The sequence below is a fragment of the Typopeltis vanoorti genome, chromosome 2 (assembly GCF_054136105.1).
Source record: "Typopeltis vanoorti isolate ZY-2024b chromosome 2, IOZ_Tvanoo_1.0, whole genome shotgun sequence".
Taxonomy (NCBI): domain Eukaryota; kingdom Metazoa; phylum Arthropoda; class Arachnida; order Uropygi; family Thelyphonidae; genus Typopeltis; species Typopeltis vanoorti.
Genome location: NC_143550.1, coordinates 7,449,273 through 7,473,151, shown reverse-complemented (window position 1 = coordinate 7,473,151; position 23,879 = coordinate 7,449,273). Strand labels below are relative to the sequence as shown.

The window sequence follows — 23,879 nt, the reverse complement described above, 5'->3', positions numbered from 1 at the left end:
TGATTATTTATATACACACACACACACACACACACACACACACAATGGAACCTCGGTTCCCGAACAGGCAAACGGCAACCATGTGCTACGCATGCTGAGCTGTAAGGCAGGAAAGTGTCAGTTACGCGGTAGTCTTCGTTCAGTGCAGATACCTGCTCAAATTTGCAGTGAGTTTTCTTGATTTTCTTTGTTTTGTTGTTGTTGTTTTTTTCCTAAATTATTATTAATTAAGCCACCATAGGGCTGCAAAAGAATAGTGATAGCAGCAAGGTAAAAAGAAAAGTTGTTAGAACCATGATAAAAAAAAAGAAAAAAAAAAAAAAGAAATCGTATCCAAACATGAAAATGGTGTTCGTGTCTCGAATCTTGCAATGCAGATCGGTATGGCAAAATCAACGATATATACAATACTCAAAAATAAAGAGGCGATCAAGAGAGCTGATGTTGCAAGAGGAGTGAAAGTTCTTACTAAACAAAGATCTCAGAAAAATTGTTGCTGATTTGGATAAACGAGAAACAATTGTGATAGTGTTTCTGAGGCAATAATTTGTGAAGAAGCGAGGCGATTACATGATGACCTGTTAAAGAAAAATCCTGGTATGAGTGCTGATACTGATGTGTTCAAAGCTAGTAGGGGGTGGTTCGAGAAATTTAAGAGGAGATGCGGCATACATAGTGTGGTAAGGCATGGGGAGGTTGCGAGTTCGAACAGAGAAGCCGCTGAGAAATATGTGCAAGAATTTAGTGACTATATAAAGGCTGAGGATTTTCTTACCCAACAATGCTCAACTGTGATGAAACCAGCCAATTTTGAAAAAAATTGCCAAAGAGGACCTACGTCACTCAGGAGGGAAAAGCATTGCCAGGACACAAGCCAGTGAAGGACAGGCTGACTCTTTCTGTGTGGAAACGCAGGTGGGGGACTTCAAGGTCAAGCCATTGCTTGTGTACCACTCTGAGAATCCGAGGATATTTAAGAAAAATAACGTGATGAAAAGTAAATTGCCTGTTATGTGGAGGGCTAATAGTAGGGCTTGAGTAACCAGGCACTTGTTTATTAAGTGGATCCATAAAGTCTGCCCCAAGTGTGAGAAAATACCTTCAAGATAAACATTTGCCAATTAGATGTTTTTTAGTGATGGACAATGCTCCTGCTCACCCTCCAGGCTTGGAGGTCGAGTTAGTGGAGGAGTCTGATTTTATCACAGTGAAGTTCCTGCCCCCCAACACAACTTCTCTAATTCAGCCCATGGACCAGCAGGTCATTTCAAACTTTATGAAACTCTACACCAAAACACTGTTTCAAAGGTGTTTTGAAGTGACCTCTGACACAGAATTAACACTCAGAGAATTCTGGAAAAATCACTTCATCTTCCGTTGCTTAAGTATCCTTGACAAAGCCTGGGCGCAAGTGACCTATGGTGAATGATGAACTTGGCCTGGAGGAAATTGTGGCCAGACTGTGGAGCAGACAGAGACATTGAGGCTCATGTTGCCCTTGTTGATGATATTGTGTCTCTGGGCAAAAGCATGGGCTTGGAAGTTGACACTGTTGATGTGGAGGATCACAGGAATGAGCTCACCATGGAAGAACTGGAACACCTTCAGAACGAGCAACAAAAGACGGAGGTGGAGGAAATGTCTTCAGACACAGAGGAAGGGATTGAGGATGTTCCTAGTTCTTTGATCAAAGAAATGTGTGCAAAGTTTTGTGACAAGATATCACTCTCACAAAGCTGTAGCAAATTGCATCATAAACCATTTCAATGACAGTGCCATGTCTCGCTTCAGAAATATTTTAAAACGCAGGCAAAAACAATTCTCATTGGACAGGTTTTTAGTGAAACAGAGGCCCAGTGTGTCTCAAGCAGAGTCGAGTGGTGCCAAGAGACAGAAAAGAGAAAGAGAAAAAAACCCCAGAAGGACAGTAACCTGATGTTTTTATGGAAGGGGACTCCCCTTACTCACCTCCTTCTACTTACGCCATCAACTCTCCTCCATATGTATAGTTAAAGTGAAGTTAAATTTTCGTTTTTATTTTATCTATTTATTGTGTTTATTCTTTTTATGTAGGATTTTATGCATTTTCATTATGTTTGTATATTATCTTATGCATGAAGTACTATTGTAAAGGTTTAAATAAACAATCATCTGGGGTTCGGAAACAGATTAATCCATTTTACATTAATTCTTATGGGAAAAATGGTTTCATTTTTCGAACAATTCGGTTTCCGAACAACTTTCGGGAAGGAATTAAGTTCGATAACAGAGGTTCCATTGTGTGTGTGTGTTGACACACACTAATTAGCTATTACTTGAATTTCTCTAATCTCCTATGCTTGAATGCACTGCAGTTTTTTTCAGCTTTTGAAAAATAGCGAGAGGTTTCATTGGTGATTTTTCAACTGTCACCATAAAACTAAAATTTTATTGCATTGCTGTCATTAAGCTCTATTAATTCTTAATTTCATATTTGGCAGTGGGTAGGGACTGCAATCCTCTTGGTTAGAATCTAAAATGAGAAGTATTGAAATAATGAGAATTATTTTTTTACTATCCAAATAAAATGTTGCAATGTGAATAAAAGATTGGTAGGGGAAATTTGCAGTACTTGTTATAAGGTTGCTGTCAATTAATTAGTACAAGTTAAATAAAGGTAATGATGTAGCCTTTGAATGCCTTTGGTAGACAATATTATGACAATTTACAAAATTTTTAGGTATTTAGAGGAATGGGAAGTTTTCACTATTTTAAAGAATCTTTCAAGAGTGTGTGTGCGCACACGTCTTCATGATTTCTGTGGATCCATCATGCCAGAGGTAAAGACATGGACCCACCACAGAACAGTTTTCAGCTCTAAATTGGGCAGCATTCTTTACTAGGTAGAAAACTATCCTAAAATTTCTTTCCAACAAGTCACCAGAGCAACGGTCGTTACATGGTTTGAATGGAAACAAGAACTGAAACTACACAGTATGAAAATGATTAATCAGAACTTGCTAGGGAATAATTGTTAACACTCCCACTAACAGGTAGCTAAATGGTCAGCACATCATTCATTACTGCTATTCCATTTTTAAATTAAAAAATGGGATAACGGTAATGCAAATAGTAATAACATAATCATCAGTTTCCTGTTGTGCATCATCAAGGAGTACAGGATATTATGACAATACTATATGATTAATTTTACATTATTACTAATCTCCAGTATTATTATATCTCATATTTTTGTCTTCTAGGACAGTCAGATGATTGTCCTATTTTGAATTCCCTATCCTGTCCTGTCAGGTGTCTTCTCCCTCCAGGAGATTGACTACCATGTGTCTCCACCATGTCCTATTCTGCACCTCTCTGCTGCATTCCTCATATGAGAGATAGGTCCAGTCTTCTATATTTTTCATCCACTCCAGTCTTTGTCTTCCTCTCTTTCTCTTTCCCTCAACAGTTCCTTCGAGAAGTGTCCTTTGTAGGCAGTTATGTCTCAGAATATGTCCAAAATATCTGACTTTTCTCTTTTTAATTTCTTTCATCGGGCTCCTGTTGACGCCTGCCATCTCTAGTACCTCTTCATTTGTCTTTTTTTCTTTCCATGATATTCTCATAATTCTTCGCAGCATCCACATTTCAAAGGCCTCCAGTTTTTTCACACTCAGATTGGAGAGTGTCCATGTCTCTACTCCATATAATAATGTAGACCATATGTAGCATTTGGAGATGCTTAGTCTTGTTTTCAGATTTAATTCTCTAGATGTTAGTAGATTTTTCATACTGTTGAAAGTTGACCTTGCGATTTCAATCCTTTTTCTAATTTCATCTTCTGTCCTGCCATTCTCTGTGATCAAGTGTCCGAGGTATATGTATTTTTGTACCTGTTCTAATTTATTTCCTTTTATATCGATGCATATTTTTGGTATTTTCTCTTCTCTTGAAATTATCATGATTTTTGTTTTTTTAAAGTTGAAACTGAGGCCATACTGTTCGCTATACTTGGGGGTTTCATCTATAAGAGTTTTGAGGTCACATTTGTTTTCAGCTAGAAGAACCGTATCATCTGCATATCTTAGGTTATTAATATTTTTGCCCCCTACAGTGATTCCTCTGAGGTTACTAATTTTATTAAATATTTCTTCTGTGTATAGGTTAAAGAGAATCGGAGAAAAGACACAGCCTCGTCTCACACCTTTCTGAACTGGGAATTCCCTATATAGTCTCTTAAATCTTGGAATAGCTATGACAGTATCACTATCCACAGCAACATAATAAGATTTTTTTTATTGCTAACACCATGTTCATCAGAATACAGTGTTAGCAATAACTAATTCATGTCCTAAACTGAAATCCAGTAGATACTCACTATTATTATTAGTTTTGCTCTTTTCTCCAAATTTTAAAACATTGTTTGCTATTCAAGAATTTTATTTTTGTGTTTAATTTTAGACATTAGAGCTACTCGTTCATTTCTCTGATTAAGGAAGGGAAGAAGGAGCTAATTATAATATATTTAAGCAGTATTGTCAGAATATATTGCTATTTAGCAGCATCTTCGTCTCTCTTTTTTTTCTTTTTTTTTTTGCAACATTATGTCAACATAATCCTTCCCTTTTGTGAGTTCCAGTGATATATCTTATGATGCCTTTATTTAGTTTTACTAAAGGTGAATTTGGTCCAGTAGCTGGCTTTTCTTTCTTCACCCAAGTTCTTGATGAAAATCACATAGACCTTGTGTAACCTAGGCAGTATCATAATTAGCATAACATATCATTATATTGTATGATTATTTTTCTTTATGCTTTAAGCCAAAACAGAATACAGTTTTCTTAATAATACCTAGATTGCTGTCCATATACCAAAGTGTAAGGTTTTGAAATTTAGTAAATAACAATGGGATGCAAAATATACACTTAGTGAAGAAACTTTAAAGGAGGTGGAGGAGATGAGAGATCTGGGAGTGATGGACAAGAACCTGAAATTCTGGGGCCACATTGCACAAGTTATGAAGTAATCACATCAGATAATGGCAATGATGCAGAGGATCCTAACCTGCAGAAATAAAGAGGAATATGGTTCCATTGTATAAGGCCTTTATCAGGCCTCATGAATTATTGTGTACAGATATGTCTCTGGGTTTTCATGGTGATGAGGATATATTAGAAAAGATCCAGAGAAGATTCATAAAGGTGGATGATGGACTAGGAGTGGTGATGGACAAGGACCTAAAATTCAGGGACCACATTGCACAAGTTATGAAGTAATCATGTCAGATAATGGCAATGATGTAGAGGATCCTGACCTGCAGAAATAAAGAGGAATATGGTTCCATTGTATAAGGCCTTTATCAGGCTTCATATGAATTATTGTGTGCAGATTTGTCTCTGGGTTTTCATGGTGATGAGGATATATTAGAAAGGTCCAGAGAAGATTCATAAAGGTGGACAGTGGTCTTTGGAATGTGGTGTATTGAAGACAGATTGAAAGAATGTAAATTGCAACCTTGTGAATAGGAGGAGAGGGGATATAATTGAGATTTAAATTTGTCAGGAATTGTTATTAGATTGACATGGAGGAAATATTTTCATAGAATGGGAGAGGGGTATGAGGATAAGATTCTTTGCATGGAGAGTGGTTGGTGAGTGGAATGCATTTCCTGAGTGTGTTGTGAATGTTCCATACATTGAATCAGTTTAAGGCATGGTTGGATGAGCTTTGTGTGATAGTGTGTACTTCCCGCAGTGAGTCTCTGACTTCATGGAGGTGATGTTAATAATAATAAATGTTTTTGAGGGCGTCGGTGCGATGTGTTTGCACCAGGAAATGCCAGATGTGAAAGTCAATCCAAGAAGAGATACTAGTAGACCCACACGTTTACCGTGTAGATATTCGAAACTGATTTCGATTGAAAATCATATCAGAAGTAAGAGTAAGTTCATACCTGCATTCCATCCATACCCATAGTGGAAAGCTCAAATCTCAGCATAGACATGGATGTTTCGACGTGAGGGACAGATTTCATTAGCTGGTGTGAGACTACTGTTCTATTCATTGGAGGCCTCATATGGCCTGAAAAAGTTTCATGTTTGGTCTCTTGAATATAATGTATAAGTGTGTTTATAAGTGTTTGATCCTGATCAGCGTGGAATCATGAGGAACCTAGTGTAGAGGACATAGGAGAGGATAGCTTAATTGTGAGGAGCAGGAGGTATTTAAGGAAATAAATAACCTTGATGTTAATAAGGTGATAAGATTTGATGACATATCACCATGCATCTTAAGAGAATGTTCCAGGGAACTGGCAGTAGCATTGCCATGCCTGTTTAATAAGAGTATTGCAACAGCACAGGTTCCCAGGGAATGGAAGGAGGGTAAAATTGTTCCACTGCATAAAGGCAGTGATAAGGCTGTAGCTTCAAATTATAGGCCAGTCTGTGTATCTGGAGTTGTGGTGAAGGTCCTGGATTGATAACAGCAGTATTCTCTGTGGTTATCAGCATGGGTTTGTTAAGGGGAGATCATGTTTCACTACTTTACTTTACTTACTTATGTACTATAACAAGGTGACAAATACCTTGGACAGAGGAGATGCATATACAGTGGTGTACTTGGATTTTGCAAAGGCTTTTGATAGACTGCCACATGATAAGCTCTTAAATAAATTGAAACAGATGGGATTGGATTATCCAGTCACTGATCCAACATGTGTTGGATCAGTGACTGGCTGTCAGATAGGTATCAGAAAGTTGTATATGAGGGTGCAGTATCTCGAAAGAGAAAGGTCACCAGTGGTGTGCTGCAGGGGTCAGTTTTGGGGCCGTTGTTGTTCGATTTGTATGTTAATGATATTGGGTTGGTTTTAACTAGTGATATCCAGCTGTTTGTGGATGATGCAAAATTGGGGAGAGCAATGCACAGTCAGGCTGATGTTAATGCCTTACAAGAGGACTTGAATAGATTGCATGAATGGGCAGATAAGTGGAACTATCAGTTCAGTGTTGCCAAGTGTAAGGTTTTGAGATTTGGTAAGCAGGGATGGGATGCGAAGTATACACTTGGTGGGGAAACTTTAACAGAAGTAGAGGAGATGAGCGATCTAGGAGTGATGGTGGACAAGGACCTGAAATTCAGGGACCACATTGCACAAGTTGTGAAGACATCGCATCGAATAATGGCAATGATGTGGAGAACCCTGACATGCAGAAATAAAGAGGTTATGATTCCATTGTATCAGGCCTCATATGGATTATTGTGCACAGATTTGGTGACCAGGTTTTCATGGTGACGAGGATATGTTGGAAACGGTACAGAGAAGATTCACAAAGGTAGTCAGTGGTCTTTGGAATGTGGAGTACGAGGACAGATTGAGAGAATATAAGTTGCAGAGCCTCGTGAATAGGAGGAAGAGGGTTGGGGGATATGATTGAGAAATATTAGCTGGTCAGGGGTTATCAGGTAGACATGGAAGAGATTTTTCATAGAATTGGGGAGGGGGGGGGGTAGAACAAGAGGCCATTGCTGGAAAATGTATAAGGAGGGTGTGAGCAAAGTAGTGAGAAGCAGGTTCTTTGCATGGAGAGTGGTTGGTGAGTGGAATGCATTTCCTGAATGTGTTGTGGATGTGGACGTGGACACATTGAATCAGTTTAAGATGCAGTTGGATAAGCATTGTATGCAATAGTGAGTACCTCCCACGATAAGTCTCTGACTCCATAGAGGTCAAATTTGATGATAATAATAATAATTTCTGGATTATGTTTTTAAAAAAAAACAAAAAAGAGCTTAGCTTACACAGTACTAATTAATGTATTATAGGTTTATAACTTTTGGTTAAAGTCTCATCCTATACGCTCGCATGTAGACCCACACTTTTACCGTGTAGACATTCGAAACTGAAATCTTGCAGAATGGGTTGGTTACTCCTTATTCCAAGAGTGTCTTATGTCTGTAGAAGTGTGTGTACAGGGCTGGTTTATCTGTTTTGAGTTTCCTCTACCTTCGTATGATGAGACCAAAGAAATGTTCCTCGCATCATGGACAGGAATTGAACCCAGATCTTTCTGACCAAAGGGCTTCATCTGTACTGGCTGATCTACTGGCATTGAAATTCACTAGATTATTCTTATTTCATTGGAGAATTGCATAGCAGTCCATGATTAAGACATTGGCCATAGAAGATCCTGAAATCAGAATGATTTGATATATTTAAAAGAATGGCATGTCAACTGCTTATTAAGTCATGTTTTGCATATCACAGATCCTTTTCATTTTGCTAGTTTTACTAACCACAATACTATACAAAGTAATAATTTCAATAATTATGAAACTAAATACTCTACAAACCATTTTCATTGGGATTCTGATTTTATTAGTCTTGCCATAATTACTTATACAACTTCTGCACAACCCTGTGCTGACCACAGATGCAAGCCCAGTTCAGTTAGTAGCGCTAGGCACAGCCAACATTCATGTGTTTATCAATAGTTGGCTAGCTGTATGGGTTAAAATATAGTGGGAAGATTATGAGAACCATGTAGTTGTAATAGTGTTGGGTTCTGAATGAAGAGATTGGAAATTATTAATACTTCATTCAGAGTCCAACATAATCTACCATTCCCTAAGCCAAATTTGCTCATCAGACTAATAATCTCTTATTAATAGTATGCTATTCATATGATTTCTTTCAAGTTATGTTTATTAATATTTAATTGTTCATTTATTATTTTGATATGAAATACAGTTGTAAAAACTATGTATTAAATGTCGCTTATTATTATGAGATTAATGTTACTGATATAGAGATAAAAACTGTAAAATATGCAATCTTATTATGTTATTAGTAAAATGTAATGTATCCAAGTAATTCTTCAAGATAAGACTTGATTAGTTGTGAGAAATTAGGTTCTTTTTAGCCAGCGCGTGCTTTATTGTGAATTACTGTACAATATGCAAGAAGCCCGCTCAGTATCAACAAAACCAGTTAGAACAAGATTTTGGTGGGAAAGGAGAGTAGGATGTCATGAGTAGTACGTGAAAAAGAAGAAGACAGTAATAAGCAAGAAAAGAGAAATAACCTGGGGTTGAACGGAGTAGGAAGGACTGGGAACCACTGTATTTTGACTTATCTTTCTTTGAGCTCTTATTCTTTTATAAATTCCTATCGCCTCACAGAAGGATAGTGTAGGACGAAAGGATGATAAGAATGAGCAAGAAATATTGAAAGTTAGACAATTACGAGCAAGAAGATAAATTCTCCCGAGTTAACTAATCAGTTACTGCAACCCATGATTCTATAATATTTGTGTGCTCTCAAAGTGAAAGTATTCAAGAACCAAGGAGCATTTCTAGGATTCTCGATAATGAGTAAACTATACTGTTTATACCGGTAAGGATATCTTTTCTATGCCTCGTGTGAAGTAGCGAAGCTTCTTTCTGGAGAACATGATATAGTTCATGTTGCTGAAATTAAATTGAATGTGTGATATAGTGAAACACTTCCACGTAAATGTAATATATGAAGTATCTCTGGATTAATAGTTCATATTTGAATGTGTGATATAGTGAAGCCTGTTATGTGAAAGCACAATGTAAAATTGAGACTGAACTTTCTGAGAACTATTGTGTTAGATTGATAAACTTTAAAGTTGCTAAATGAATATCTGATGACTTGTGCTTTGTAATTGTTCTGAATAGAACAATTACAAAGCACATTAAATTGAGTCAATATTTAAGTATATTGAATGATAACTTTGTTCAGAGTGAAATTGTGTTTGGAATCTTTGACTATAAGAAGAGTGGAATTTGTATGCATAAATCCTAATCGTAAATGATATACTCAGCTGAGTAAATTACTGATGTCTTAATGAGAACTTATTCATTCTTAATTGTATTATCACTATTAGGAGCATTTCTAGTTTTAATGTAAATTTATGTGTTAAAGCATTAAATATTTTTATTTGAATTGAATCTTGTGTTTGCCTGATTTCTTTCATTGCACCACTCATTAAAATAGTTCGAATCTTAGCGGGAACCCTATATATAATAAGGAAAATTTCGGTCTGAATTAAGTTGATAACAATTTGTTCTAGCTGATGGTTGATTTCACAACGTTACTTATGCGAATTAGAACATAGAGTGGCGCAATTAAAAATAAATTTTCTCTGTGTTCGAATGTGGAGTCAGTCAACAGCTAGAGTATACAACAGAGTAGAAAGTAGAATCCAACAATAGCACTTCACAAGGTTGGAATGCAGCCACCTGTTATATTCAACTTGCTAAAAGCACTGGGAATCGGTTGGATGTTTGTGTATCGGACTGTTAACTATCATAATGATACAGAAGATGTATCTGACAGCCAAATAACAGGTTGACTATTGCATTAGGATGCAGTAGCATATGAGGGTTGTGAAGGCATGCCTCCACCATAATCTTTTGAGAACACAGAAAGTGATGTCATGAGAGATGAACATTTTGCAGAGAATGATGTCACGTGCACTAACTGATAACTTGGGCATGAGAACCTGTTGTCATTCTACTGGGCACTTCCTAACACTACAATTGATGCAGCTGAGGTTGATGAAATCAAAGGCATTTCCTGGCGGTATGCAAACAACCAATATCCTCTTTTCAGATTGGAAAATTTTCATCATTGAAGAGTCATTTAACCTCCAAAACAATCAGGTATACACCCCGGATGGTCTCGCAGCATGTGCCATAGCACCCAGGATTCAAAGAAGTCAATATTTATTTATTAATTTCATATCCAAACACAAGTAGTACAGTAGTAAGTAATTGGTACAACATTATTTACAACAAATTAGGATACGTTACAAATGAGAACAGCTTAAATTTGGTAAGTGAATTATACAAGGAATAATAAATAAAATATGAAGAAAAAAGAAACTATACATAAGTTATATACAATAAATATGGTCAGATGTTCCTCCTTGCACAATCAACTGCTCTTTCTGTGCAGGATATAAAATAGTCAGTGATAGCTTGGTGGTGAGTGACATATCAGCAGGTATCCAAGTTGCATTTTTGCGAGAAAGAGGTCAAAACCTCTGCCAGAGTGTATCAAGACACCATGCTGGAACCTGTGGTATGGCTCCTGAACAACACATTGTTTCTCGGTAGTCAATGGAAACTCCAACATTACCCAGCCTCTGCACGCACAAGGCAAGGACCACACAACAGTGGTTGGAGGCAAATGCACCCAACCACATTTCACCATTTGGTTGGCTGTCTGGAAGTCCCGATCTGAATCTCTTGGACTTGAAGCGTGATTAGAGCTTGAGAGAGAGAGAGAGTAGCCTGCAAGAAACGACACCCTCGCATCACCAGTCTCAAGATGGATTTGGAGTGCGATGTGTTTCCATTGGATGTTGTGCATACCATCATTGATTGTGTGGCCTCGCAGTCTTCGGGCGTGTGTGTGAAGAGGGGGGGGGGGGCATTTTGAACATTGAGTGCTGCTATGTGCACATCATGCATATTGTTTGTATGTGCTGAAAGCTGTAAATGATTTACTGATAAATTAAAAGCTTATGCACTGTTCAAGTTGTAACAGTATTAGAATTGGTGTTAACTACATTAACTTTCATTCTAATAAAATTCTCCCACTGCAAGTCTTGTGACTCCATGGAGATCCTGAATAATAAAAATATTCAGTCCATATCTTCTTACAAGAAAGAATTCTGGCTCCCCTTCCTCTCTTATCTTTGACAGTGCCGAAATCTTCAAGCATGATTTAAAAAAAAAAACTTCAATGTTTTCAAGTGTGAACATCATATATATTGCTTCGTCACCTCCAAGAATTTTTGTTTGTTATTATTCTCCTGAATTAGTTCTCTGCAAATTCATTCAACCATTGAATGCTATTCTGATGTCTAATTGTTGCCATAAAAAATTCTTCTCTCTGCAGAAAAGAGCAAATACATTGATTAATGGCTATCAGTTCACTCCAAATAAGTTAAGTTTTTGTTCACTAAGAAAGTTTGATGCTGTGTCAATTTGTCTAGGATTTTTGATGGTGTTGTGAGCAAGAACTAATTGTATTTCCATGGCACCATTCTTCTGTAATTTTTTTTTCACTTCTAAATCACTGATTTAGAAGTGAAAAAACTGACATAGATGCATGTGGAATTTTCAATTAAGAGTTATATGTTGAACTACAAAGTGGATGATTACAAGAAACTCAGGAGCTGCCTCCTAAATTTTGTTATCACCTAGCATAAGAAACTGCTGGGGAGGATTCAGTAGTGCGTGATTAGTCAAGGGGTATTTAAAAAAAAATAACTTCATGAAACCTCACTTAACGCAATTAATTAATCCATCAATTAATGCGCGCTAAGTGAAATCACATTAAGCAAATACAATAAAGAATAGGAATAATTATAATGCATCCATCAGTTAGCATAAATTTGAAAAAAAAAACTCAAAATTAATAAAAATCAATTGCTAAATTTTTATTTAATGTCTAAATATTTGATTGAGCTATTTTTTTTTACAAAAAAAAATTTTAAAAATAAGTAAATATGCTTGAATTGTTCTCAACTTTTTCATCTTGCCATGCAGTTTGCGATAGCTGGCAATCACTTTATCAAGATTTTGGCAGACTTTAAGCTTCGTTCCATACCAGGATCAGCATCAAACAAAATTTCCTAAGCATACTCGGTATGATTTGAAAATTAGTTCAAATTCTTTTGTAGTTAGCTTCTTAGTCCTAACATTCTCCTCTTATTCACACTCCTTATCTTCTTCTTCATATGCACGTTGTTCTAGTTGAAGGAGATCATGCTGGCTTAACTGTTCTGAATGGGAATCAAGCAAGTTTCTCACATCTTCATTATCCACTTCATTAAATTCAAGTTCTTTTCCGTTGTGCTAATTTCTTCAATAATGTTAGATTTTGGATTTTGTCACAATAAACTAAAATAGGCTTGAGTTTAAATGCCTACTAATAAAAACATAAAAATAAAAGACAATCTTTATATACTTTTTATCTTGGTTGAGATGCTTCAATTTTAGCTAGGAAAGTTTTTGTTGGCATACGCTTCCAAAAGAGGCCAGTTTCGTCGACGTTGAATATTTGCCAATCGTCATAATCACCTTCCTGAATTATCCTTTGCAATTCTTCAGGAAACTTGGCTGCATAATCTTTATCAGCACTAGCAGATTCCCCAGTTATTCTTACATTATGCAGTCCAGCTTGATTTTTAAAACGGTCAAACCATCCTAAACTCGCAGTAAAGTTTTCACATTCCTCTTGGTCTCTTTCAGTGAGGTAAAAATATTGAGAGCTTTTGCTTTAATATTCTGTGTACTATGAAGTATTCTTTTGAGGTTATAATCCTCAATCTAGAATGATAGACGATGCTCCATCTCAATCATTAAATGGCTTCTATTTCAAGTGATCTGCATGCTTAAAGGACCAGTAGTAACTTTTCTTGTTCTTTGCACTTATTTAATATAGTCCAAACTTAGACTCGCTGTATCCCAGGTCTCGCACAGTCATTGTATTACTAGCGCTACTTTTGTGTCTCTTAATGACTTCCAGCTTTTCCACTCGCTGCAGATTGGAGACAAAAAATTTTGCATACTGTAAAAAATCACATTGACTGATTTTCGCGCATATCAAATTCATGGTAAGTGGTTTTCCTATATTACATTGGTATAGTCATTGGGGAGATAAATCAGGTGAATGTCATATGTATGAGTAACATCAAAAGGGGTTGGGGGGGGGATATGTGTAGGGTATATAAGGAGAAAGGTGATCAAATACATAAGCAAGAACAGCCATCATGGTGAAGAAGACAAAATCAGATTGAGAGAAAATTAGCCACTGAGGCCCAAGAGTTCTTTTGCTATGTAGAGTAAAAAAGAAAAATGATTATAGAAAGATTACTGAGCTGCATAATTCAGAAGGCTTATTTAGAATGTCAAATTCTGGAAGAAGAACTCTTATAGCACACACATCTATAAACAGAGAAATAAAACAATACATAAGAATTACAAAAAGAATTTCCTTGCTGAGTGTTATGAGTAACATTTATGCATGCATATTTGAGAAGAACAAGCTGGCTTCAGGCCCAGTCAGGATCAGATTTTTACATGAACACAGACAGCCACTAAAGGCCAGCAATCTGCATTCCTTTATCCATTTATTGTCTTTAGTTTTTCCTCCAGTTCTAGACAACACTTGATGTGACGTGAAAGTGGTACTGCTTACCATTGCGAGAATGTTCTTAAAAGGAAAGATACAGCTGTGCTGGGGTAATGGTGTGGGGAAGCAAGATGTATTTGAATGCCACCTGTTGACCATTTAAAAAAAAGGTTTTTTTCCCACTCATATATGACTTAGAAATTGAGAAGAATTATTAAACATGTTCCAGTGGTGGTTATATTGTCATGTTTGTGCACTAGGTGGGTTGGACTTGAGGGATGATGAAAATAAACATAGTTAATTACACTATTATTTTAATTAGCCTATTTTTGTTGGCACTTGAAGAAAACTTATCGAATCATATGTCTTGTCCTCAGAAATAGTTCACTTACTGAGTGATCACATTTGACTGGTGTGACAGGGATCTATATGAGAAAGGTATAACTGGAGGTTTTTAGGATATTAAGAAATCTCAATGTGAATACAACCATTGGGGATGGATGAAATATCAGCCTGTGATTTTCATGAAAGTTCAAGAGAAATGGCAATTTTCCCCTTAACTAGGCTATTTAAGTATCAGCACTAGCACAGTCTCAAAGGAAAGCGGAGAACAAAATCTTGTTACACTGGGGATGTTCCAAGACAGAGATAGCAAATTATAGACCATTTAGGGTATTGAAAAGTTAATTAAGGGCAGGATAGGAATATTATACACTGTGGGGATAGTATTGCTCTGTGATGGAATGATCTTATTTTATTAATTTATTCACTTTCTACAACATATGACAAGGTGCCAAGAGAGAAGCTGTTCAAAACGCTACAGTTATATGGTGTCAATGTGGCATTATATTAAGCAATACTTAGTCTTTATTTGAGTTATAAGCCAGCAGTTAGAATTGAAGTACAGGAAGATGCTTTGATGTTAAATCTGGTATCAGACAAGGATGTACATTATCCCCTCTCTTATTCATTATCTATATGGATCATATTATGAAGGAAAGTGGAATTAAACCATATCAAAATTGGAGATGTTAATCTCAGATCTTTGCTTTATGCAGACGATGTTATACTTCTAAATAAATCTGCTGCTAGTCTGCAAAATTTCCTGACTAAATTGAATAACTGTTGTAATAGATATGATATGAAGGTCTGCAATAACAAGACAAAGACAATGAAAATAGGCAGAAGCATTGAACATATCAACTGCATTGTGAATGGAGAATCTATAGAACAAGTAAAACATTTCAGCTACTTAGCCACGATTTTTAGTGAAGATGGTAAATTAAATATGGAAATAGACAACAGAATCAACAAAGCTGGTATTGTAGGAAGTCAATTGAATGAATTGACTTCCTATGACTGCAGATATGAGAGTCCTGAGAAAGATTAGGAGCATGAACAGATGGCATCAATGGCAATACCATATTAAAAACAGGGATATTAGGAAAGAACTTAACATTATCAGCATCCAGGAATGCATTAGCAGAGCTAATCTCAGGTTGGTATGGTCACTTAAACTCTGTCAGGTTGGCAGGAAAAAGACCCAGAGGAAGACCAAGTAGTGGTAGTGGACAGTAGATGGCACTGGTGTAGTTGGTGGAGCAGGCGCCCCTCCCTCAATTTGGACTCCCTGGAGGTGTCAGTAATAATAATAATATAGGTGGATTGATATGGTAAAAAGTGCCTTAGAAGATAGAAATATAAGATCTGATAATGTTGGAGTCTTGACAGGCAACAGATTGATTTGGAGTAAAATTGTAGATAGGAAGTTAGTAATGATATAAGTTTTCATGTAGTACTATGATATCCTGTTCACCCCTTTTGAGTATATTTCAGGAATTTGATGATGATTAGATTACAAATATATGAACTTTTCATAGATGTACAGATGGATATCTGTAATATTAATAGAAGAGACATACTGCAATGGTGAAGGCTTTAAATATTGAGGAGATAGAGTATATGAAATAAAATTTGAGAACTATTGCCTCTTTTATTGGTGCTGTTATGTATTTCTTTGTTAGTTACCAAGCAGTATTTATTTCCTCATCTCTCAACTCCTCATTCCATGCTATAGCTCCAAGATGTCTCCTGTGCTTGATATAATCAACAGACTTATACTTCCACATATCCTTTCCTCACAGAAGTCTTCGTATGGCTAGCCACAACCCATGTGATCACTTCATAATTGCTCCCACCAGTTGGAGGGATGTGCAGAATCTCACTCACAGTTACATTCTCTGATTAGGGGATCAAATCTAAAACTTTGATCCTTGCTTGTTCTCCTTTACATATCTTGAGATGTTGTCTCTCGAAAAATTCCTTTCCCCTGTTCACTAACCGAAGTTGCCTATACATTTCTTCATTACCACCCTCCACATTCCTTGACCTATGGCAACATCCAACTAAATATATCTTCCTATCAACTTCCACCACACACCACATTGCCTTGAAACCATTGTCACTATTCCCATCTTTCATATCTGTGTTATGTGGATATAATTCCCCTTCTATCATCAGTACTCCCCCTTTCCTTCTTATCCTTTTTATCCTTGCAAAAAAACACTGTACCCTTCCATTTCTATTCCTGTCAGGATATCATTTTCATTCAACCATGTATCACTTATTCCAATGATTTTGGAGCGAATAAACTCAATCATTGAAACAGTTTCTTCTCCCTTATTTCTGATACTCCTGGCATATGTAAATAAACACCTGCAGTTCATGTTTAAGTCTGCAACCAGTGCTACCCAAGCCACTTGTTGGTTGCAATTTTCCCACCACACTGCTCTTACCCAATGACCTTTATTGACAACATATATCTGCTCAGTCTCAACTACCCCACTCACATCCCAATCTATTCCATTTCTATGCTGATTATTCCTACACATACATTCACTACTACTCTCAACATCCCCTCCTTATGCCATGTCTCCCTGCCTACCCAGGCTCCCCCCATTTCCCTGTTCTTATTGCATTCCCATTCTCTTCATCTTTCACACTACTACTACTGTTAACATTGCCAAGCACTTCGGTCTCTTCCATACCACTCTTGTGACCTTTCGCTTCACCATTTACTTCTTATCTCTTGCCTGCATCACACACACACACACACACTCCACTTCCATCTAGCAACAGTTTCTCCAGATCACTTACTCCAATGCCATTCAGATGCAATCTGACACATCTTCCCTCAAATGCATGCTATACATACCACAAACTGCACTCCCTTCTCCTCACACAGCTCTGCCAACATATCATTCATGATTCTGGTTCTCCATCTCAACTTGTCATTGATATTTTGGCAATGCACTGACAATCTATTCCAATATATTGTTATCTTTAATTCTCATCAATAACCTCCTGATATCCACCTTTACATTGTCCTTATGTCCACTTAAATCATTTGTCCCCACAACCACCAATAATTCCCTTGCTCATTTCCTTCTCATGTCAAAAGCATGAATTATCTTGATCGTTCTTCCTCCTGGATAGCAGATCTTATGGACTATCTCATTAACCAGTTCTCTAACAATGGAATCTCATATACTGCTATTCTCAAGTCACTCATCACCTCTTTTACCCTTTTGTTGTTGTTATTATTCAATTAGTGATCCATCTTATAAAATTCATAAGATGCTGAAGGTAGTATGTTTCACAACTACTTTGTTATTTATAATTTTCATGTTAAAAAAAATACACTGTCCAGAACATTTGGAGAAGAGAAAAAACTGGTGTTTTAGTGAAATAAAACTGTCTTATTTGCTATTGTACTTGTAAATAAAACTAAAATGTCTCCATTATTTATTATATTAAGCTAATATGTTTTTCAGATTGCAGATATGAAAATTACAATTGAAGGACTTGAACGAGAGCGGGATTTTTATTACGGAAAACTGCGTGATATTGAAGTTGTCTGCCAAGGACAAGGAGAAGATAAACCACAAGTATTTGAACAAATTTTAGAAGTATTATATGCAACTGAGGTATGTGGATGTTACTCATACAATGAACATATCATAACTTTCCCATCTTTTGAACCATTCTGCTGATAGCATTTTCTACATCTGTGTGTGTGTGTGTGTGTGTGTGTGTGTGTGTGTGTGTGTGTGTGTGTGTGTGTGTGTGTGTGTGTTTATGAAAAGATATATATTTTACATGCACACACATACGGTTTATATGAGCAGCGTCACATGCCCATTTCAGTTGGGTGTACTGTCGTGGCTTATGCAACCTGCACTACAAAATTCACATCACTTTGACCCTATAAGTGCATTTTTATCGATGTATGAAAGTTTTAAGAGTGTACAGCACATCAGTGCTCATCTTAATTGGTCTAATGCAATTAATTGTAGGATAACTTTGAATCCTTTAATTTAGCAATTAACTGTAACCAAATCTGCACAGAATTGGGGACTATGTTTGTTTTAAGATACTGTATATTAGAAAACAATGATGGAGAATGGTGTATTTGAATTACTCAACGTTTTAAAATTTGGAAGAGGAGGACGAAGCTTACCTCCTTCAACTATAATACTGTTTCCCATTGTAAATATGGGCAAAAAAGTTATAAATTTATCTAAAATTATATATTAAAAACTTGCCTACCACGTAGTTCACACTTCACACATGCAAAACAGATGAAACTCAGAAAACAAAAAACAGCAACTCTTGACAAATGGCAATGTTCAATTGGGTTGGTTAACAAAATAACCAATCACAGCCTCTAGATACTATTGTCTCAGAGCTCACCCTGCCTCTCCTTCTGAGTGGTTTAAAACTACTAAAAAACTAAGAATTTTATCTCTGTGCCATCTGTACATCTTTTGAAAGGGCTCAAAGGTGTATGTATTTTGAATGCACACCTGGGCTATTAATGCAAATGTGATGCAATGTTTACGTGCTGAAAAGTGTTTTCTTCATGAAGCATAAGTACATTGTGTTTACCTTTAGGAATCACGTGAAGTATGGAAACAATTAGGGGAGTCTTTGATGGGAATAAATGCAAAAATATAATATTGGTGATAGTGCTATTCAGTGGATGAGCACTGCACACCTGGAATATTCACCCCTGATATATTATTGTTGCTATTAAATTCTCAGTAAAATTTTCATAATCCAAAAAAAAAAGATCACAAAAACTCAAGTTTTTTTTATGGCAGTGTGATTGAGTAGAGCAAAAATTTATAACCGAAAATAATGGCGCGTGTAATAAGAATATTTGTGAAATTACAAGTTGGCTCAGTCTGAATCTTCATTAGACAGGAACTAAAAATAGCATGAGGGTCCTTCTTTGTTCCTGATCACACGTTCCACATAGGCATACTTTCTGTCAGAAGTCAAAGAATTTCAAATTTTGTTCACATTTGGATTAATGAATAAAAAACATTAACTTCTTGTCTAGTATAATTTACTTTGTAAGCAAATTCTAAGTTGTGTTAATATGCTGTAGATTAAAATATGGTAGTTCACTATTTTCATACTTATATATCAGAAATATGATTGCTATATTGATTTACCTCCCAATATCTCCACAAGTCTAACTCCCACTAATGACACCTCCATACAGGTTGAAACTAGTCTGAGCAGTAACCCTTCCAGTAATGCATAGTAACATATATGTTCGAAAGAAAGTGTGCTTTTCATAATGAGATAGTAGGGGAATATAATGGGAAGTCATTCGCTTCCATGTACGAGTAGTACTTAGTTGTTTATTCATGCTTGGTATAAGAATAAAACAAATATAATTCTTGTCTAGTGTAATATGCTCTCCATTGGTTTGACAATGAGTTAGGGATTTTAGACTATTCTGCCTTCATTGTGGTCATCAGTCCATGTACTGTCAGTGAATGCACTGGTTTGTCCCAAAAGTGTATTTGATTAACACTGGAACTGTGCAGGCCTGTCAAGTTTTTCGACATAATTTTTCTCAGTCCGTACAGTATAGCATGGAATGCTGCCATATTGAAAGACATAATCTGTTCCATAAAACTGCCAGAACATAAGAAGTATTGCCATATCCAGTATAGCATAAATGCTTGCATTCTTGTTCCAAGTAGTGCAGCCAAAGATCTAAGTCGATACTAAGAAAAAATGACTCCTGACCATTTTCCCAAATTGTCAGGAATCACATACCTCTGCCACCAAACTTCACAGTTGAAATGATGCACTGAAGCATAAGCTATTTTCTGTACATCAATCACACTCACACTTCCTTGTTCTCTATGAAAAGGGTGTAATAAGATTCCTTGCTTCAGATTTTCTAAGATATATATATATATATATATATATATATCTCCATTCTGAACTCCGTTGGGAAGTTAAATAAGCTACGAAAAATTGAAATCATATAAAAGTTTTCCACTAATAAATCTGATTATTGCTGCGTTAAAATTATACCTTTCCTAGTTGGAGGAAATGCCAACTAAACCCTAGGTAGTAATAGCATCACTTTCATTGCCTGGTGAAACACCATTGCCTTGCTTATTGGAGGCATGAAGTGGGTGTTACCATGTTTAGACTCTAAGGTGTAGTCATTGGTTTCTCTCCTCCCTTTCTTGTGCAGGTGTTTGGGCATTCTCTCTACACAGTAATTATTCATCTAGGGAGCAAGAGCTTCCATTAATAGGTATGGCAGTAAAGTAGTTTCCCCAGGTTACCCTCCCAATATAGTATATGGGACTGAACCTGTTGGTAACACTTCCAAAGGCTTGCCAATCAGCTGGGAAATTATATTGCTTATATTGCTACTGCTCACTCTACTGGATTATTCCTAGAGGGAGTCAAAATTTCCAGGAGTCACTTCCTGTATAGGAGTTATGTCCACAGATTCTTCACCCATACTGAGTTTCGCTTTTTCAATTTAGGAAATATTCAATTTAGGAAAGTGATAATGGCTATCCGTTCAGTGTTAGTAAGTGTAAAGTTATGCACTTTCGCATAATGAAATTTTCTGTGGCATATTATATTAGCAGGGGTATGCTACAAGAAATGATGAGGCTATGGATCTGGCATTATGGTGGATAAGAATTTGAATTTCAAAAATTACATAGCAAAAATTACAAATACAACTCAGAAGATAATTGCAATGTTGAAACAAATCTTGACAGGTAGGGATAAGGGAGTCATTTTCACCTGGACTACTATGCACAGATTTGGTCTCCTGAGTTCCAAGAAAATAAAGAAGCTGTGGGAAAAAAATTCACAAAGATTATATCAGGATTATAGAATGTAGATTATGAAGACAGATTGAGAGTATGTGGACTACATGATTGAGGTCTATGAACTTCTGAATGGGTATTATAGGATATTGTCTGATGGAATTTTTCATTATATGGAAGGTGGGGAGAGAACATGAAGAGAGAGATCCATGGAATTTAAGTTTGTTTGTGGTTAAGAAAGGGGTAAGAACTAGATTTTTTTTTTTTTTTTTTTTGTCCCCTCACAGAGCAGCTAGTGATTGTAACAATTTGCCTCTTGAAGTGGTGAGCACATTTAGTGTGAGAGAGTTTAAGGAAAGGTATGATAGCTGGTTTGGGTGATGTATAGCTTCCCTCGATGAGTCTTTGACTTCCTGGATGTTTTAGATAATAATAATAATAATATGAGCTTTTAAAAATAATTTTATTCTTAAAATGTTTAGTAAATTTTTTTCTGTATTTAGGATGGGTTTGCAGTGCCTGATGCAGAAGATGAAAGTGGTGTTCTTGGAGAGGATGAAAGTGGCCTTTACGGAAAGGATGAGGATTAAGTTTTGCACAAATAATTTAACTTGGTGCCTTACATAGTGCTGTATTTAAATAATGTAAAGGTATTGGACTAAACTCGTTATTACAACATTTATGGAAATTTTTATATTTTGTACTGACAGAGAAACTCAAAACAGCGCAACTTATTTTGCATGCTTTATTTGAGCCGGTAGGAAAGAACTGCCGTCTTCTTGGAGTGCGAATTTCATTGAAATGCTGAGATCATGGAACTTAGTGATATTCTTGCATATGGTTGATACTAAAAGATTTGGTTAAATATTGTTGGTGTATTTTTTTTATCTTTCATAAAAATAAACTGTTTATTCTGAAAACAAACTAATCAGTAACATGTCCGAAAAATAGACTCTTTTCATTATTAAAGGAATGATAAATCTGATGTAATTGTCTTTTTAATCCTTGGAATATTTTCATGCGCAAAATTTCAGTTGCTGGAAAGTGTTATACCATCGGTTTCTCTGAAAGAAGAGGTACACTGAAATATAAGTTTATAACTATGCTTATATTTAAATCTACTTTTTTTTCCCGCTTTGGTTACAAACCTGCTGTTTAACATAAAAGTATTATTTAGACTAATCATCTAATAGGAAGTTATGATTTTGTTAAATGGGTCCACAAAATTAACTTGAAGTAATTTCAATGTGTTGATAGTTTATAAAATAAGAATGAAGCATTAATTTCAGGAGGAACTAACATGAATTATCTTTTTGTCAAACATAGAATTAAAGGTACAAATATATGAACTACCCATACTTTTATTTGATGCATCTTAAAATTTTTTTATATATCATTATTTCAAGGACCCATATCATGTGTATTAAATATGTAAATTAGACTTCTTCAGGCTTCATCATGAAGTTTTTAAGTGATTTTTATGTAACCCTGTTCATGTTTTTAATACAGTACTAAAGTAAAGTAAGTTGCATTTGCAGATTTTATTGAAGTAGTATGATAACTAATTTAAAATTGAAAATATTTATTTATTGCAGACTTCTAAAAAGTACTTTGAAATTCTTCATCAGAAATTGCATTTCTTGCTATGTAGATATTTTATTATTTTAGACAGTTTAGTGAAATTAAATATCCACTGAAATTCAGAGAACTTATGAATGCTAAAAGTGTATTAAGTATTAAAATCCATTTTTTGTTTTTCTCTTTCATTATGCTTAATATTTATGCCATATATTCTGTCACTATGTGATTTCTAATGTTCATAAACATTTTTTATTATGAATGTATTTTTTTATTATAAGAAATGTCAAAAGTTTAATATGCTATTTTAAACATCCGATTTCAGTTGACTTGTAAGGTATACAAGCAGATCAGATTAATACTGCTGATTTTCATTTAAGGTTATTCTCGTGTGATTGAATAAAATGTGTGGAATGTCTTTCATCCCAAATTAGAACTGCAAGTTTTCTTCTGTTAGTATTATACAGCACATTTCATTACAACAAAGCTGTTTGCAAATGGATCGTTTTAAATATTATGCAGCTGAAACTATTTTTAGCATGTTTTGATTACTATATCTAATTTAATGCATCAAATTAGGCTTCAATAAATTTTTGAAATTGCTGAAGGATTGTTTTCCCCCCTATGTTTTATCCAACAATGTCAGAAATTTGTGTTCTTTAAATTTTACTTTCAGCATGCTCCAAAGTTTGATCTCAATTAATGAGGAGGCATTGAGTGATTTCTGTTTTTAGCATGTTTGTTATTAGATACATTTCAATTTAAATATTAACTTACTATTTAATATATTGTTTAACTTTTCCTTTAGAAATGAATAATATGCGACATTATTTCTGATTTTTTTTTTCACCTTTTTTTTTTTTAATATGCTATTATGTCATAAAGTAGATAATCATTAACAAAATAAATGTGCTGTTCACAGACTTCTCCCATGATTTTATACTGATAACATTAATAAATTTTAACTTAATAAAAACCATTTTTTG

General features: G+C 35.6%; 1 protein-coding gene across 2 annotated transcripts in view; it reads left to right on the top strand.

The window, feature by feature from the left end:
• LOC150108803 (microtubule-associated protein RP/EB family member 1-like) overlaps positions 1 to 23,500 on the top strand; it is a 154,910-nt gene extending 131,410 nt beyond the window's left edge. For both annotated transcript variants that reach the window (XM_090403351.1, XM_090403342.1), the window contains exons 7-8: positions 17,989 to 18,141; positions 21,819 to 23,500. In XM_090403351.1, the coding sequence (XP_090259477.1) occupies positions 17,989 to 18,141; positions 21,819 to 21,905 (240 nt within the window). In that variant the 3' untranslated portion in view covers positions 21,906 to 23,500. The remainder of the gene's footprint in view (positions 1 to 17,988; positions 18,142 to 21,818) is intronic.
• Positions 23,501 to 23,879: the final 379 nt, after the last annotated feature.